Source organism: Elaeis guineensis, chromosome 2 (assembly GCF_000442705.2).
Source record: "Elaeis guineensis isolate ETL-2024a chromosome 2, EG11, whole genome shotgun sequence".
Classification (NCBI taxonomy): domain Eukaryota; kingdom Viridiplantae; phylum Streptophyta; class Magnoliopsida; order Arecales; family Arecaceae; genus Elaeis; species Elaeis guineensis.
Genome location: NC_025994.2, coordinates 2,472,967 through 2,492,662, shown reverse-complemented (window position 1 = coordinate 2,492,662; position 19,696 = coordinate 2,472,967). Strand labels below are relative to the sequence as shown.

Sequence of the window (19,696 nt, the reverse complement as noted above, 5' to 3'; positions counted from 1 at the left end):
TTCTTGTTCTTGAGAGATTACATGAGGCAAGATAGGTTGAAGTTGGTGAAAAAAGATTTTGGCAATGATTTTACATGTAGTATTACATAGACTAATGGGTTGATAATTAGTGACCAATTTAGGATTGCCAGACTTTGGGACTAAGGTGATATAGGTCCGTTTGCAATCCAGAGGCAAAGAGGATATTCAAAGAAAGACAAATAGCTTGAATAAAATCATTCTTGATTATATGCAAAAATTATTTAAAGAAGAAAATTGAAAACCATCAGACCCAAGTGCCTTGTCAAGATCCATACTTTAGAGAGCTCGATTGATCTTTTTCCTAGTAACCTATTGAATGAGGTGATGATTTTGTTGGGAAGTAACTACTGATGATACCATAGGTGATGCCATTTGTTGGTTTAGCAGCTAGGCTAATCAATGCTGTTGGTAAGAGTCAAAGAGTATCTAACGCATCTATTCAAGATCCTCAATAATCTTCTCTTCTTACGATCGGAGGTGCAAAATTTTATTCCTCCATCATCTAAGGATTATAGAATAATGAAAGAACTTGGTATCAAAATCCTCATCTTTGATCCAAGAGATTCTTGATTTCTGGTGCCATAATATTTCCTCATAATGAAGATTATAGTTATATTCCTGCAAAAAAGTTAGCATTTGTTGATGCTGGAGGTAATTCATACCTCTTTGTTGGGTCTCTAGAGTGTAAATGATAGATGCAATCATTCAATCTGGATCTTTTTTTTGGAATAGGTTACTAATGCTTCACTTCCATTTCTAAAGAGCCTTCTTTGTATTAGAAAGAAGTATGGTCAACCTAACATCCAACGGTAATGAGTTGGGCAAGATCAAGCATGCCTAATAACCTCCTGGACTCCAGCAAAGGTCAACCAAAACTCTTTGAACCTGAAAGGAGGGTTGGTCGAAGGTGTATTTACCGATATAGATAAAAGGATCGGGTAGTGATCTGATTGATATTTAATTAGATGCTGAACTACTGTATTGGGAAAAAGATTCATCTCGCTTGCATTCACCAAAGCTCTATCTAACCTTCCTAAACCTTTGCATATCCTTGGCAGTTATTACACCAAGTATATTTAGCCCTTGAAAGCCTAAGTCCATCAGCCTTGCTTGGCGAAGAAAGGATCGGAATTCACAAACTTCTCTATTAGCTTTAAAGGTCTATCCCTAGCTTTATCGGGTGATAGAATATAATTAAAATCTCCTATATAAATAGTTGGAACACCAAAGATAAAGTCAAGATAAATTATTCCCATAAGGACTTATGCTCATGAAGACAAATACTAGCATAGACCACGCCAAGCAATGAGTAGAACTAGGCATAAAGTAAATAGATCAAAAGCCACTTGACTATCATAATACTCAAAAGTGGCATTGCCTATCTCCTTCAATCAGGCCACTACAATGCCCCAGATAGCCCAAGGAGGGAATCATGTATACTTCCCATTTTGGCCCCATTAATCTTTTAATGTGACCCAAGATATTAGTGGAAAGCCTAGTTTCAAGGAAACAAACAACAGAAAGACTGTATTAATGGATTAAATTCTTAACATAATATACAAATGAGGATTTAGCTACTCCTCTACAATTCTAGATCATGATCTTCATGTGTGAGAAGATTTTTCCAACCCTTTTCCATTAATAGTTTACTATTGGAAGGTGAGTTAAGTATAAAAGAGCCCTCCGAAGCATTTAGAGAATAATCAATATCCCTTTGTTGATTAAAGACAAGGTCAACCTTAGATTTTAATGGGAGACATAAATAAGATGAGAGTCAGATGTAGTATCCAAACAAGGCTGAGATGATTCTTGCTCTGAAATTATTTGCTGCTTTCACCAGTGAACCTTGGTTTTGCTACACTGATCTCCATATCCCTTTTTGAGTATTTGTAACCACTATCTTTTGTCGAGCCTGTGAAGCCACAACAATAGATTTCTGTGTGGTTGCTTGGCCAAACTCCGTATTGTCCGTGATAATAAACTTCTATTATAATGGTGGTTCCGAACCAGCAAAAGAGTTCTTCTATGATTTAGTACAAGACTTTTTGTATTTCTCTTTTGCTAGTAATATCAATGGTATAGTAGTGAGCTCTATACTCTAATTTGCTGAATTTTGCTCCCTAACATCAGCTGATAATAGTTAAATCTAGATCCCTTCTCCCTCAAGAAAGATGGTTGTGAGCTTTACCCTCAAGGAGGAGAAGCTTAAAAGTTTTCTTTAGTTGTTGCCAACTAGCTAAATGCTATTCTTGACTTGCTAGTGGTGCGGGAGATGATCGGTGCTCTAGTTGAGATCTAGAAATCTGGACTCAAGCAACTCTAATCCATGACCCCTACAAAGGTTTGAAATCGATCATAGTGGCCTCCAAGTAGTCACAGGACAATACTCGAGCAGCAATTTTTCCACAATTATAATAGAGTTTTGGTACTTCCTCATATGTAAATTACTACAGATGACATTATCATCTAGTCTAACCTTAGCCTCTGGATAGACAGCTTTGTTGTATTAACAAGCATCGCAGCCCTTGCAAAACCTATTTGAGAGGCCATTGCTATCCAATCATCTACAAATAGCAGGTTCCAACAATAGAAACTAGCTTGAGGATCTTCTGAGCTTCCCAAAGTTCCAGTGGGAGATCAAGAAGATGCTCTCAGATTCAGGCATAATAGATAGAGTCCTTACCCGACGAAAGTTAGGTTTCCAACTTTAAGGGCTAAGATTTAGCTGGTTAGAGGACCATGGTCCTTCTCAAGCACCCCATCCTTGATTACCTCAAAGAAAAATTCAAATAACAACAATCCCTCTAAAAGAGGCAAAATGTGGAATTGACCCTCCCACATTCCACCTAGCTCACATCTCTCAATAAACAAAATCAAGCAGAAAGCCTTTGCCCAAAATTTACTTATCAAGTCTTTCTTCCATCTCTGTGTAAACGATTGCAATTCCTCTACAGAGAAGACACCATTTGATTAAAATGAGCTTCTAGAGCCTTAACCTCTGTCTCCAATACTTTCGATGTTTCCCACCAGAACTTGCGAGCTCCTTACACCACCTACACCCAAGAAGCCGCAATACTATAGCTCTTCGGGCCATCGAACTATGAAGAACCCCTCGAAGGCAAGGAAGGTGCCCCTTTGGCTGTCGAAGAAGGCTGCTGAGATGCCTTCGGTGAAGAGACCTTCATCGGAGATGAGCCATCGTGATCATTAATAGCTCCCATGTTTCTTAGGGTCGAAGCTTCAGATGCCTTCGAACTCTCGCATTGAGAAGAAGTTTGAGGAGGCAAAGAAATCACCACCTTTTTTGGCAAATCCAGCCTCTTAGGTCCCTCCAATGAGGAAGCCCTCATTGCAAGTGGCCGATCAAGACCCAAATCAACCTGATTCTCTCCCTCGGATGAAGCCATCAAAATCCTAGTTTTTCTTTTGTCGGACACCATCATTCCCTCCATTGTAACATGAAACTAGACCATGTTTTAATCATCTTAACTGCTCCTTTGGTTCTCAGTTCCTTTAGATGATCAAATTCCAGATCAATTACTGATCATGTGGGCAACAATATGACACCTTTTACCAGGTATCCTGACTGAACACTTGAGACAGTTTTTTCCTAATGCTGCAGAAAAGGAAAATGAGTGTAAATAAACCTTTACCAACCTTGACTCATGATCTCTATCTCATCTACACAGTAGATTATAGTGATTAGAGTATGATCCATCATAGCATGAGGGCACTCTATAACAAGCTTTCAACTTGACAACAACCCAATGAGTGTGTTCCCACTTTTTGTCCAATTCACTCCAGCTAAAAAACCTGTTGGTGGATAATGAGACTTACACTGTCGATGACTCAGCTTGCATGCATTCTTAAACATTTAAATCAAGAATATGTCATTAATCAGCACATGTTAATATGAGAACAGCTTCCTCAGAGAAACATCAGCAAGCAGCCGGATGCGTGAAAATAAAAGCAAACAATCAGGATCTTGCAAGTTCTTCCTTTCTTTATTTATTGTTAGTAAATTATGGGATAGCAATATAGTGTTAGTTCCACCATGAGTTGAAAGATAATATTTTTACAAAGAAAATGGAAGAGACTATTATCAAAGCAAATATCAATGCAACCTTTTCTTTTAGCATGTTTAAACAACATTCTCATTCCATGAATGTTGAAATCTGAAAAATGGAAGCAAGCCAATACCCTGCGTTGTTGAAGCCCCATGTTCCATATTATTTCCTGAAAGTGAGGTGCTTAAGATTTCCTAAGGGTCAGAATTCAGGCAACCACAGTCCCATTCTATCAACTTTCATATTACCATCACTATAAAAGAGGAGCAGAATGAGAACAATCGTCACAATTCAATGGGGATATCAAGCTTATATGCACATATAACAGTCAAATTGGCACCTTACAACATTTTGAGGGTATCTGCTATGATATCACCATTCAACGAATTCATTTTTTGGTCAGCGGTTAATGAAATCACAGCCATCCATCAAGTAGTTCGTGGATCAGAGAAGTAGCACAAAGTAAGATATCAAATTAACAGTTTTGTACACAATGGCATCCTCCCACCTGGTTGAGGTCATATTATTGCTTCAACCTTTCTTTGTTGAGGAACTGTGGGCCCTACAAACCCAGCTTTTTCATGGAGAACGGAAACTTAGAAATGGAGTTAATTATACCAGGTGAGGAGTGAACAAGGATACAGGAGGATAGAACAGGAAACAAATCATCTGGTTTCTTCAGCCTTTCTCATGGTAGCAAATAGTTTATTGTTCACTCGTGCATCTAAAAGAGCACAACCTGAGGTTCACAGAATCTCAACCAGTTTCTAAACCAACTCCATGACTCAATATTATTGAATTAAATTAACCAAGTATACCAATTGATAATCCAGCATAAACCGCAGCATGCATCTCAAGCCTCCTGCAGGAAAAGAGGGATGCCGTACCACCTCACATGGAAATGGAAACATAAGTTTTCAGGCACTTCTTACAGAATGGAGTTCAAAGGGCAACCGTACATGGATATTGTTTGTAATTGCACCAAGATAACAGGTTGTAAAATTCCTGGTCATAATGGTAACCGTTTACAAGTAGGGACTCTAAGCAAACACGCACATCAAACCGTCTTACTTAAGTACGGACTGCAACAAACTGTAAATCCATTCATCTCAAAGAGTGAGTTTATTTGCAATATTGCAGCAAAGCTGCTTCAAGGCTTGGAAGCTGTGGTCATCGAGTGACATGGATGCCATACGCTTCAATATTTCCACCTCAGAGACATGATCAAAATCAGATTTTGTGTTGTAAACAAAGAAGCCCCCACATTCCCAAGCGGATAGGTGGCACTCCAGCAGCACCGTACGGACCTGTTTAAACGCACAAACAGCTATTTACCATTCAACATAAAGGAACAAATATTGGTTATTATCCTACCAGGATCACATAAAATAAAGCCTAATTTCAAAAGCAACAGCAGATAGCGGGGTCTGCTGACATCAAGGAAGCCAACTAACAAGAATTAGACTCTTAAATTTCAGGAGCTCCTGTAATGTAACTTCTTTGAATGAAACAGACAGCCACTTCGGATGATAAGATCAGGGTTGGACGATCTCTATTTAGGAAGGGCAATGTCCCCTGACAAAAAAGGTGGCCAATTTTGCACGGACATGGATATATGAACTGGATTCAAACACGTGTTCAAGAATCTAACTCAACAAGAGGGCAAAAAAAGGAGATATGGAGATACATAGAACAATAATTTTAATTAAACTATATATTTATTTTCAATATTGTATAAAAGAAAATATTAGAATATATGTTATTTGTTAACGTTTTTCACATAAAAACTTGCTAATTTTGTGAGATACAAGAAAAAAAAGGATATTTTGCAAATTTATTTCAATATCTACATCTTTGGCCAATCATAAAAGGCAAAAAAGGTCACTTCCAACAATATCATGGTGGGTTGAGTTAATTATTGGAAGAGTCAAAATGATATATCTATTTGTAAAAGCTGGGAAGAAAAAGCTAAGTATCCAAATATTTGATGCATATCTGATCCAGATATTTTTGGACCCAGACAAGAGTGTCCATGTGACACGGGAGATGGTTATCACCAAGAAAACAGCCATTGGCTCCAAAAAGGCTTCAAAGAACCAGTAAGAACTTGAAGAGTTGAAGCTATTTAACTAGATCTCTTCCTGATGGTACAAGTTTTTAATGATTCCATGTGCAACATATTCCTTCGAAGCATTCCATGGCAACAATATTGAGATATAGTTTATCTAAAGAACAAGAGAACACCCATATTTCATTTCAGCATTACTATCTTCTCTCCAAGAGACTAGGAAAATAATAAAAACCACTTTTTGAACTTGGTTACAGGCAGCAATCAATTGGTTTTACCTTGTTTTCACTCAATCAAATTAAAGCATGTCTAGCTCACCAAAGGTTATGTAAGAGTAGCACAAAATTCCAAAGAAGTGGATGGAGAATGGTATATCACAGACTCAGAAACCATGTTTACCTGAGGAAACAAGAATATTTTTGCGCCATGATCGGAGATCAGTAGATTAAATGCAGAATTGTGGTTATGCAAGGTGGAACATATTTCTGCTACTACATCAGCTAGTGCTTTCAAGTTCTTGCTTATGAAAACTAAGGCCTTTAGAGGATAATCTGCAACTTCACAGATACAGATCCCTGTTTTGAGCAGATCACCATATACAGGGACAGTTGGAAGAACCTCCACAGGTAAAGGATTTGCAAAGTAACTAGCCTGCACAAAAGATAGAAGGAAAATGTTAGCTGACCAGTTATTATATTTACTGCAATCTTTGTCTGAAAAATTTAGACCGTCCCACCAATCAGTGGTGTTGGCCAACATATATTTGCAAACAATATGCATAGTATTTTGAATATTTCCCTATGTTTGGTATTAAAAAGTCAACAGAGGTGGCGAAGTTTTTAAAAATGACAGGACAGAGGGTGAACACAGTATTATTCATAAAGCACACTGATCAGGGTAAGAGCTCAGAAATTACTACACACTATAAAGCACATGTTATTCAAATATAGGTGATTAATTAAAAAGAAAAGAAAAAAAAAAGAAGAGATACAATATAATGCAGTAAACCACCTATGTGAGAACTCTTGCAAGAACATCTAAAAGTGGCAACATCCCTTCACCTGTGCTGAGGAGACATAGCATCCATACATAAAATAATGATACATTCATAATGTGAAATAGTAACAGCGTAACATATTGCTTGATATAATAAAATTAGAAATTGCTAGTCTATATTACATTCAGGAATATACTGATAAAAAACTTTGTCAAAAGACCGAATAGGATGGTAACGACAGGTCTCCCAAAGAAAGATAGTTACCATCAAGACCTGCTTAAGGGACTTAATGGTAATACAAAATTACAAATAACAAATATTTTTTCTGGTGATTTAGTGCATGTAGCCAAAAAAATGGTGCATATTTCATAAATCTTGTTTTCCATTCATCATTGCATATGGCATATCCTCCACATCAGATTTCAAAAATCTCATAGCCTCCTTGGCATATGTACAGAAAGCCTGTGATACATAGCAGCAGGATGACATACTCGTCCATTGGCTAAGCTTCAATTTGATCAGCAAAATATGATGTCAAAGTCATGAAAATAATGAGGATTATGTTATTCAAGAGATAATGTGAATGATAGAAACATGTTATACTTATAAGCGAAAAAAAATGGATGACATTTGTCAATGTTTTCATGATAAACGTGATATGAGAGTTAACTAGAGCTTTTCAGGAATTCCCTTAAACTATTTAAAGAGTTCTGTAAACTATTTAAAGAGTTCTGTAAAAAAACAAGAACAATAGATCAACTAATAGCTTTTCTTAATCAAATTGAGCTTCAAGAACTTTTCTTGTGAAAGAAATGCCAATAGTTTTATTGCATTCAAATAAACTGAAAAAACTAAATAAGCATCCAACAGCAGTCATGCCCTCACCCAGATTTTGGCAGGATTTCTCCCATCCTGGTTCTCAAAAGGGGAAGGAGGAAAAAAAACTACTTAGCTTCAGATCACTTTGTGTTTGTAGTATTATCACACATCTTTATGCAACACATAAATATCTCATGCATGAGAAGCCTCTTTGTACATGACAATTTGTAGCCCATTTTAGTATCTAATGTTTAACTCAAAAGTCATAGACTAACAATAGAGGCTAGGATATGTGCTCCAAAGCTTGGCCAGGGTAACATATAGGCCTACTTGAGGCATGACCAAGACCTGGATATGTTATTTCAATGCTTATAAGTAAATTAACATGCCATCCTAAGTCATTGCTAATGACCAAATACTAGGGGTGATGCTCAGGTTAGGTAAACCCATGTCTAACCAACATCAACACATTTACATTCTGCTCACCACTTCTCTCAGGCTTGGATCAAAAGTGCCAAGCTCGTTACAGGTTGCATGAGTTTTGAATAAAGAACTAGGGCACCCAGGTGCAATCTGAATTTTATAATATGACATCCAACCCTATTCCAAGCCTAATCCATACATATAAAATAAGCTCAACCGATCCCACCCTAAAATTGGCCTGAACAAAGTGTCAATTACGAGTAAAATCCTGTTAAACATACAATATAAACCAACTTAAATTGAAGTCAACCTTACAGAAATAAACCATATTTTTTACAGTTAAAACTAATGGCCCTTGCCCTACAATCTTATGCCCATCTGTACATACAGAAGGAAATCTTGATAACACACAAGCTAAAGCTCATCAATGAACAATATAAGTCAGCAAGATTATTACCTCAAAATATATCTGATCTGAACAAGTAGAAACTCTGTGGTTATAGAAAATACGAAAAGCGCAATTATTTACTTCAACAGCAATCTGTGTGATCAATCCAAACATCTTCTTGTCCAGAGACTGAGACAATTGATGGATCTTGTATGGCATTAGGAAGACATGACCATACTCAACAGGATTTGCCTTACAAAAGGAGATCAGGATCAATGATAAACTACAATAAAGAATCCTGAAAACCTAGTTTAAAAGTACAACACACAAACACAGCCTAATTACTTACATTAATAACAATCAATATTCCATCTTTTGGTACCATAGTCAAAGGAATAATCACAGAGCTCTCCTTTTCTCCATGTGCAGCACAACAAAGTATATCCTCCTCGCAAATTTTCATACAGCTTGACTTGATAGGCTCCAAAGGTTGGAAGACATTGTTCTCAAATTCTGTTAGGAAATTTGGATGCCAATTCTCATTCAACTGAGTGACAAAATTCTTTTCACCGCTGACAACCTACAAAGGCATCACAGATGGGGCTTATGGTAATTCTGGAAGATCAATAAATAAAAGAATTGACTGCATCAATTAGAACCCAAAAAAAAAAAAAAACCTTTATTTCGCAGGCAGTAACATCATAGTTGAGCTGACCCTTCCACGCATGATCTTCCCACTGTGAGGTAATAATTAATAAATTTAAAAGATAGTCCAGGATAAAGCCAAAACATAGAGAACATTCATATAGATGATGTACCTGAGAAAGAAGGAGGGCATCCAATAAGCTTTGCCTCTCTTCAACAGCATATGGAAAACCCACATAGGCACCATTGCCTTCAGTAGGACTACCAAGCCAGTAAACATGTGTTCTAATACCCAAACAATTCCCTAAAAATTGGAAGAAAACCATATGTAATTAATATTGCATTTCCAAGATGAAGGTAGTGGAAAACAGCTCAACATCAGACTTTAGAACAAATTTTAGGTGTTCCACATGCCAGCTCAAAATTTTAATAAGAAATAAAACTTAACCAGTGAAAGAACTAGGACCATTCCTCCATAATCTATAAAGGATGTACTATTTAGAGATTTCAAGCATAATGGCAAATTGTTAACATCCTCTGTGCAAGAACCCAATTATGAATTTTGACCAGGAAAAGGTTACAGGAGTAAAGTTGTACATACAAATTGGACCTTTTCCCCTACCTCTGCTCATCCATATATGCTGATATTTGAAGAATGCTTCAGAATCTGATTGATTACAGAGACAATCACATTTTCAGGAAGAGAAATCAATTAGCAGGTCTGCTTCTGGAATGACCCCTGCAACAGCCTGGCAATGGCTGTGTGGACTTCTGTTTTTTCTGCTAAACTAGACCCAGTTGTTCAGAATGACAGTTGGGGTTGTGCTTCTGATAGATGGACCCAACAAAAAAAAAAAGAGAGAAGGAAAAGAAAGAAAAGGAAAGAAAATGGTAGGATGGCTACAAAACTTTGTATTAGCCAAGTTCATTGAGGAAGAAATAGCAAAAGAAATCTGAAGAGAGAATACCAGAGTTAAGATTAATAAAGCATTGTGGACAGTAACATGAATTCAAATCTAGGCAAATGGGAAAACAAGGGAATGTCTGATTGCTAGGCTACCTTCTGCATATGATATCTTGCACATAAGTGAGCAATGCAGTATGAAGCCATTGAATCATTAGAGGGGAGGCAGAGGCAGAAAGAATTAGATGAGATTGGAGAGACATCTGATCCTGCTTGCCTCAAACATAACATCAACTAAAATTTCTCCAAACCATGCCAAACACGGAAGCCTAAAATGGTGGATAAATAAATGAAAACAGTTAGACTATTTTGGTTGCCGAGAAAGTAAAAGCAAGGTATGCTGAACCGGTACCGCCGGCCGTATCGGCCGGCCGGTGGTATGGTTTCGTACCGTACCGAACCGACGAAGGCGATCCGAACCGGAAGAAGAAAAAGAGAGAAAGAGAGAGAGAAGAAGGAAGAAAGAAAAAGAGGGAGGAGAAGGAGCCGGCAGGGCCGCCGGACGGCCTCCGACTGGCCACCGTGGCCGCCGGAGGGTGCAGTCCGCGCACGCGGTGCCACGGACGTGAAACATGGGCGAAGGGGAAGGAGCCGGCGGGGCCGCCGGACGGCCTCCGGCTGGCCACCTTGACCACCAGAGGGCGCAGTCCGCGCGCGCGGTGCCACGAGCGTGAAACAGGGGCGTCGCCCCTGTTTCACGATTTTTTAAAAAAGATAGTTTTAAGTGAAGCCGGCAAATAGTTTGCCGACTTCATGATTTTTATTTTTTTAAAAAAATATCCATTAAGTCGGCAACGCAATTGCCGACTTCATGAGTTTAAAACTAAAAAAAAAAAATCGAAACAGACCGTCTATTTCGAAAAAGAAGAAGGGGGCGGAGTCGCGGAGGGGCTCCGCCCATGCCACCGCCCTCAAGCTGTCGGCGTCGGCTCGCTGGCCACCGAGGGCCTCGCGATGGAGGTGCCATCCATCCGGTAGGTCCCTCCCCCCCTCCGAGCGCTCTCTTTCTTTTTCTCACTCTCTTGAAAGCCCTATCGGGTGATACGAGGCTCGAAAGCCCTCCGACGGCCGCAGTCGGCCACCGCCGGCCTCCGACGGCTCCCACCTCCCTCCCTCTCCTCCTCTCTCTCTCTTTCTCACTTTTTCTCTTTTTTCCTTCCATACCATCGGTGTACCGAATTTACCGGCCGAATCGTGCCGGTTCCCCACCGATCCGGTACGATATGGGGTGTACCGGCCGGTTCGACATGGTATGGCAAACGCTGAGTAAAAAAATTAGTTATGTTGGAATCTTCTTTTCCAATGTTTGATAGTTGAAAAGAAATTCAAAAGGAAAATTATTGAAAGAAGCTTTGGTGCTAAAGTTTTCTCTAACCACCCTAAAATTTTCCCTTCATAAGAGGTAGTGATTTAGAGAAAGAAAAGCAACACAATTTGCATATGGGCAATTTAGTTAAAATAAGAGTTATCCCAGCCAAGCAAGATAAAGTTTCTTCCAACCACTTTCTCCTTGATTTTCTTACTATAACCAAAAAGAAAATTCTCAACTCTCTTTTTTATTTTTTTTCTTTTCCACTATAGGAAAGAGTATTTTTCTTTCACGTTCTCAGCAACCAGGCATAGTATCAAAGATGAATATAAGTAGAAAGGTGACAATTTACTTTCTTTTCTACTTTATATTTTACTTCTAGTTACTATATCTTTATTTCTTTTTTGGTATTCTTCTATGTTCATTCTGACTTATATTTTATTATATTCTCTATTTCCCGCTTTCTAGTTTTTGTGTTAATTGATTTTTTATTTTATTTGCATGTCATATTTTATTTCCTAATATTTTAAATATAATATTTTATTTTTATCTGACATTTTAAATTTAACATTTTCATTTGAATTTAATTTTATTAATATAAACTTTTATATACTTTTTGACACATATCCATAGTATTTAATTTTTAATTAGCACATTTGCTTATATTTTTATTTTATGTTTGTTGGTCTTCCAATGAGGCATGCTATTATCTTTATTTTTTTGTGCATTTTATTTTACTTTTAATATATCATTTTAGTTGATTTTAATATTTAAATCATATATTTTATTTTTTTTATTTAATACTATTTTAATAATTTATATGCCTATTCTTGTAAATTTTTCCTTTAACATGCATTACACAATGCTCATTTATCAGTATTTAACACATAGCAAATCTTTAAGCAACAATTTATAAAATACTAGCAATCCAGGTACGCGCTGTGCATATTTAAAAGGAACTACTAAAAAATGATTATAATTACCAACCATATTAAATATAAACAGATAAAAAGTAAAATATAAGATTAATATGAAATACACATCTCCAAAAACTAATAAAGAAAACAAGGACAATAATTCAAGTCCTTGGCTTATTGCAAAGAAAAAATAAATAACTAGAGATAAATTGAGAGAGAGGTGAAGAGGATATAAAGAGTGGGAACATTATCTTTCCACCAACATGGATTTAGTCAGGGACAGAGCTAAAGAGGGAAGGCAAGTGAGAAAGTATTTTTTCCTTTCTAAAGATTCCAACTAATTTCTATCTCTAATCTTATAAATATTATTAAGTAAACATATTTGAAATTTAGACACCAATTGATCTAAGTCTCTAATCAGATAAATATTGCTAAGACTAAGAATTCCAAACTAACTTTGCTTTTGAAGTATACATGTAAGAAGAAAAAATTTGAGAAACCTAAGTTGTATTTTTTCTCAGCAATTACTAAAGATAATCTAGTCACAAACTGCCAAGATTCAAAACTCCCATTTTATAAATACTGAGAAAAATGTGAACTCTATCTAACATATTCATTGTTTTCAAATAAAATAAAATCTTAATTAAATACTAATTCAATTATTTATTTTTATTTCAATTAGTTGTTATTTTGTGCCACAAATGTTGCTAAATTGGTTCATTATCAAAAATATTATTCACTCATATTCTCATGGGAATGATTATTCCTTCTATTTATAAGCAGAATTATTGTTCCTTCAAAAGGAACGATGAATCCAAAAAAAAAAAAAAGGTGATTCCATTGTTTACCTCTACATCAAACATTGGGGTCAAAGATGAAATAGCAATTATATTTTAATGCTCACTCTCGTGAGCCAAACTTAGCCTTAGAATGTCAATTTACACAGTATGGGATGTGTGGTGAAGGTTGTGTGCACTCAAAATCAGAAAGTATATTAAAATTGATAGAATTACAAAATTCAAGGTACCAAGAGTAACAATACCCACCTGAGGTCATCACAACTTTCTATGGATACATCATGTAGACATAGATTTTCCCTTTAAGCATAAGTAAATACCTTCCATCGGGTGAATCAAGTTTAGTGCCAAATCCAAAGTCACCTTAATACAAACACATAGTAACGCTTTTAGTCCTAAATTAAATAATTTATATTACATACTAGCAAAATCCTAATCCTAGCCCCATAAAAGTGGCTATATTTCCCAACATTCAAACTCCATAATACCCTAATAAGATTTCCCCCTTTGAGGTTTAAACTAGGGATTGTGGAACCATCCCAAACCACCCAGTTCAGAGCATACCGAGCCATGCCGATAGTGGACCATGACAGTTCCGGCATTGGGAACGAAAAACCGGCAGAGGGGAGAACGAGATAGAAGAAAATAGAGAGAGGGGAAAGGGAAGGAAAGCGAGAGGGAAAGAGGGCCACCGGAGGATGTCAGAGGGCTGTCAAGGCCCCTAGAGGGCCGAAAAATCAGCAAAATAAAAAAGGAGACAGGGTCCGAAGCCCCTGTTTCAGTTGGGAGGAGGGCAGAGCCCCTTCCTTCCAAGGGCCTCGACAGCCGCAACAGTAATCCATTATCCCTCCTTCCCTCTCCCTCTCTTTTTCTCTCTCAAGTTCTTCCTCTCCCCTGCCCTCACTGCCATGTCACGCCACGCTTCACTGACCCCTATTAGCTTCACCATCTCTCTCCCTCCCTTCTTTCCTCTCCCTCTCTCCCTCCCTCCTCTCTCTTTTCCTCTCTCCTGTTATCCCTCTCCCATGCCCTCTCTATCATGTTGATTCAGGCCTGGCATGGAATGGTATAGAGGCATACCAAACCATGCCACTAGTCAACCGATACGGTCCTTGGTACCAGCATAGTGAACCTTGGTTTAAACTATTCTAAAACTTCTATAAAAAAGATCCTAACATTGTTAGAATCTAATATGGAAGTCCTAGGAGAAAACTCTCCTTAAGTTAGGGTACCTATGTTTCTACACACTATTTATAATGCATGTGCATGTGCACATATCTAATAATAAAAACAATAATAAATGAGTCAATGATGTCACAAATAGAAAGGTCATCATCCATTAGTTTTTTAATTTAATAGTTAGAAATTGAACCAACCAAAAATTGTCCATTGCATTTTCAAGAAGTTCCAATAGAAATTTCTTATTTTTATGATAAAACAAATTTGCAGATTTATCAAAATAATATTTCTATAGATAACTACCTTGGTCCATAAGATTCGGCCTAGATCATGTTTCTTTTCCACCAAATAAGTATGAAAATCTTGAATCAACATTATCTCGTATAGCATTGTAAATGCCATCAGATCGGATGAACTGTTTGTTATTATTCCAATAAGATAGGTCTAAGACCATAGTAGCAATGCATGTTCTGGAAAAAAATTCAACAAATATATAAGCAAACATGAAAACAGGATCATGGTCTAAAGAATTTTTTTTGTAGAGATGATAATCAAAGTTGTTGATAGTTTAAACTTAAAAGCTGAATTTTTTTTGCATTAAAAACTAAAAAAAAAACTTGTGCATGTTTCTTTATTGAATAAAAAACACTGCACATGTTAATTCAGTTTATAACTCCATTCTAGAGTGATGGATTTGAGTTGTCCTATTGCTAAATCTTCTCTTAGGTTAAAATATTAGAAGGCATCTACTGTCATTTCATGTATACTATGTTCATTGATGACAAAGTAAGTATCATAATGAGAGAGAAGTAAAGGAGGTGGATGAGAAGGAGGACATAGAGGACAATAGTTTGGTGAATATTTTTCTTTCTTTCTTGCAAAAATGTTCCCTCTTTTGGGATGAATTCTTTTGTGGAAATGTTTGTTTTCTCCTTAGCTTTGCTTAATCGGGTTTTAGGTCATGCAACTATAGTTTTTGGGCATAGTATGTTCTACGGATAGCATCACAGCAAAGTTCTTGAGAAAATAAGATCAAAGAATTAATATATTCAGAATATCTTGTGTAATATGTGATGTAATTCTTGATCCCATATATGTAGCTAAAGTTAGGTGTTACGCTCGATCACATTTATAAGGAAAAGTTGGGTACTTGATAAACAAGGCAAGCAAGGAACACAAATGGTTATCATAGCCATTGATTAGATGGTCATTCCAGCAAGTATTTTCACAGATGATCAGCATACCAACCTTGACCTTGCAGGAAACAGCATTTCACGGAATAGGCACAAATCAATACGAACCATAGGATCGATGCGACTTCATGGACCAAAGCTGTGTGCACTAAGGGCAGTTACAAGTCTCTAAGCATGGTGCATTACAGCATTTATTTATCTTTGCAGCAAACTAAATAAATAGAGTACCTAAGAAATTGGGGAGATCCCTCTCTAGAGTTTGAATATGGATGGAGAGGAAAGATCCATCGAGATAAGGAGACTTTTAAGGTTATACTTGGATACAAAACTATGAAGTTTTAAACATGGTAAGAGTGGATCTATGAGAGTGGGTTTATTAGGGTATTCTTGGATATAAAACTATAAAGCTTATGGAGGTATTTTTGCAACCATAGAGGTGTTTTAGCATTATAGAGGGGTACGTACATCTAAGAATAATGAAAGTTGTTCATTAGGAGCATTCTGAATAGCTAAAAGTTCCCAACATATAAAGATATGATGGGATAGGGGGCATCTTTAAGAACAATGGAAGTTTTTACATGGTTTACTTCCACCCCTATATAGTTTCTAGGAGTAATAAGAGTTCCATAACCTCCAAAATGCAAATTCATAATGACTTATTGGTCATAGTAAAACTTCAACTTATATAGATTATGAATGTTATATACTAAATAAATCTTAAACAATTCTATTAGCAAGGCATATTAGCACCGAATCCATGACAAAATCTTTTTAATATTTGTCCTATTTCAAGAAGTTTTAGTGGTAGCCATGTGCCCAGAAGTGCATCATAATTGGCATCCTAGAGCCTTGACAACTAATGAAAAAGTGACCGTGGCACAACAAATCTAGAAGATTGATGATTTAGGGGCAACTTTGTTCATTTTGTATAATTGAATACTATGCAAAGGCAAGAAAGCTGCGAAATAACCAAAATATCAGCCGTATGTTTGAAAGATGGAATTCATTTTTGTGATGTTCTCTTATCATGGGACTTGAGCTTGTTTCTATTTATATAATTTTAGGCTTCTTGTACCATTAGTACATAAACATAACCATCTAGTATTTTCCCAATTATTCAAGATTTGCTTGATGGATCCTCATTTGCTAAGTATTCCAATCTAGAGCTACCTTTGATGTTATTCCAAGTTCCTTCATATCCTTCCTTGCAACCACCACCCATGTTATCTTGGGTCTTCGTCTCCTTTTCCTAACACATTCAATACAAACCAAAGTATCTCTCCTTATTGGAGCCTCATAAGATCGATATCGTACATGTCTATACCATCTCAATTGATTATCCATCACTTAGTCCTCAATGCATACAACTACAACTCCTTTAATATATTCATTTATTAGTTTCTCCTTTCTAGTTTTACCACACATCCATTCTAAGATTCTCATTTTCACTACATTAACTAGTATTCACATACTTCCGCTATTGCCTAGCACTCTAAGCCATCAACTTGGCATGCTCTTTTTTATCTAGTTATTTTATGAACCAAATATTATTAGAGTGTTACTTTAATGATGAAAAAATCAAAGAACAAAGATAGAGACCCAGCACCACATGTCTGGAAGAAAATGTTCTAATTACAGGGGAAAAGAGAGAAATGCAAGCAAGAGTCTACCAAAAGAAAATATTCGAGTAGGCGAATGGATTAGCTTTTTAGCTTCTATGACATAGCTACATCTTGCTATCGAATATACATTGAACCGTGTTAAAAGAATTTCAAGGCTAATCTAATATGACAGCAAAAGGAAAGCAAATGAACCCATATATTTCCATATGAAGAATTTCAATTAAGTGGGTGCATCAATAATAACCCAAAGGGGGAACAGGTGAACGAAACACAAAACAACAATGAGAAATAAAAAAAGAATAAGAAGAAGCAAAACCTGTGAAAGGCACTTTGTGACATTTGGACTGCTCCGAGCCAGTGTTCTGCTTCAGAAATGGGTATTCCCCATCAACCTGAGTGACTGATACCATATTTTCCGATGCTTAATACACTAATAACTAAGAAAAACTACCAAACTAAAGGTCGATCAAACTTCAGAACCACCGCCTGCAAGGAATGTCAGATCTGAAGGATGCCCACCAGCAGATGGTAGGGCACCCCGTCCACCGTGGAAAGAAGGGGAAGCAAGCAAAAACTTAGGGAAACCTTGCAAGCATTCTCTTCCCCTTCTAATAGTAAGACGGTATTCTTTGCTTAGAGCCGTGGTTGATTTACTGAAGCCAGCCCTAATCGGACTAGCAATTCCCAAACAGCACCAACAAATTCAATAGAATCTCCCAGCAGAAAACAACAATTAACCAATTCCAAGAACACCGACGGTTCTTCTTGATTCAGACTGCCAAGATCTGCCTCAACTACTCAATAGCTTCTGCTTTTCTCTCGGCGACTGAACGGATACATGTCTCAGTGAACTAAAAAGATTACAAATATATCCTTCTTCCAACCTGGATAGCTCTGCGAAGAATTCAACCTATTTTGATCAAATTACAAACAAAATTTTCTCATAGACATACAAAAATCCCACAAATATAAAAAAATTTTATCATCGATTCGGAGATCCACAGACCCATGGATCAATCAAAATTCTATGGAGAAAAGGAGACAATGATGTATTTCTACAAAAAATGTACCCATAAATCGAACCAAAACGAAGAAAAGTCAAACACAAATCGAAAAAAATTGGAAGTATTTCCAAACATTGAAACCAAAAAATCAAGCTGCAAAACCCTAAATTACCGAAATTTGAACACAACAAAGCAAGAACTTCTCCTCAAGGACCAAATCCTAAACCCTAATTCTCGAACAAACGCAACTGAGCCACGAAAAATTTACAGGGGGGCCAGAAGACATGCGAGAGGAAAAAGTTCGGGGGGTGAGGGAGAGGAAAGAGGGCGGAGCGGTGGGACGATCGAAGATACCCAGGGTTCTTGGATGACGAGGAAGCGGGAGGGAAAGGAGTCGTCTTTGGGGAAGCGAAAGCCAAGCGGTAAATGAAATCGTGTGGTTCTGTTGACGTGCAGGAGAGCTCAAAGCTATCGGTTCTGTTTCTGGTGTTTGGAACCACAACCGTTGCGTTGGAGAGGATCCAGAATATACACACGGAGGAGGGCATATTCTCCCGAAACCCAGGAACCTACCATACAATGCCACCATGCACTTCCTTAAATGTTTTTTTTTTTCTTATTCTTTTGAAAAAACCAGAAGACCTACATGTCACGAGTGCTACTTCATTTTTGACAACTTTTATCATACATCACATCACTTAACCTAATTTATTCTAACCTATTTATAATATATATAGACATACTATACGTGGAGGCTATTCTGCATATCCTATTTAATGCTGTGTGAAATTTTTTTTTTTTTTTTTGGCAGGGGGGCGGGGGGGGCCGCCGTAGCAATCTTTTTGGACCTAATCATAGGGACTCCCGCACTACTGGAGGATATTCGATTCGGATGAAGAATCACACCTCTCCACCACGCATGTGTAGAATTTGAAGCGATACATTTACACACTCAAAAAAAAAAAAAAAAAAAAGGGATGGAGGTCTTAGATAGGTGAGATCTACAATTTAGGTATCATAGGTATTCTCTACATCTTGTTTAATACTATATGAAACTTGGAGCACAAAAAAAAAAAAAAATCTTAAACAAATGAGGTCAGCAATTTAAGTGCCATAAGTATTTGATAAACATCATATATATATATATATATATATATATATATATATATATATATATATATATATATATATATATATATATATATATGTGTGTGTGTGTGTGTGTGTGTGTGTGTGTGTGTGTGGAGGCTCTATATTGATAGAGCCTCTTTTTGCCATATGTA

At 37.0% G+C, this 19,696-nt stretch overlaps 1 protein-coding gene across 3 annotated transcripts; it reads right to left on the bottom strand.

The window, feature by feature from the left end:
- Positions 1-4,986: 4,986 nt before the first annotated feature.
- Positions 4,987-18,962, bottom strand: LOC105033399 (GDP-L-galactose phosphorylase 1). 3 transcript variants are annotated; one of them, XM_010908177.4, is made up of 8 exons: positions 18,768-18,962; positions 17,726-18,303; positions 9,602-9,732; positions 9,461-9,520; positions 9,133-9,363; positions 8,853-9,035; positions 6,556-6,807; positions 4,987-5,395 (listed from the first exon to the last, which is right to left on the bottom strand). In XM_010908177.4, the coding sequence occupies exons 2-8, from the start codon at positions 17,817-17,819 to the stop codon at positions 5,198-5,200; spliced, it is 1,149 nt and encodes a 382-aa protein (XP_010906479.2). In that variant the 5' UTR covers positions 17,820-18,303; positions 18,768-18,962; the 3' UTR covers positions 4,987-5,197. The 3 variants fall into 3 exon arrangements, with proteins under 3 accessions (XP_010906479.2, XP_019704232.2, XP_010906486.2); XM_019848673.3 differs by having other exon boundaries at positions 17,726-18,319; positions 18,768-18,950; XM_010908184.4 differs by lacking the exon at positions 8,853-9,035 and having other exon boundaries at positions 18,768-18,955.
- Positions 18,963-19,696: the final 734 nt, after the last annotated feature.

What these genes read in the sequence shown, in the direction of transcription:
- LOC105033399 (XM_010908177.4), bottom strand. Translation starts at nt 17,819, where the DNA reads ATGGTATCAGTCACTCAGGTTGATGGGGAATACCCATTTCTGAAGCAG. An exon ending in GAATATTGATTGTTATTAAT is followed by an intron (nt 9,036 to 9,132) that starts GTAAGTAATTAG and finishes TCCTTTTGTAAG; the next exon opens with GCAAATCCTGTTGAGTATGG. An exon ending in CAGATCAGATATATTTTGAG is followed by an intron (nt 6,808 to 8,852) that starts GTAATAATCTTG and finishes TCTTTTGTGCAG; the next exon opens with GCTAGTTACTTTGCAAATCC.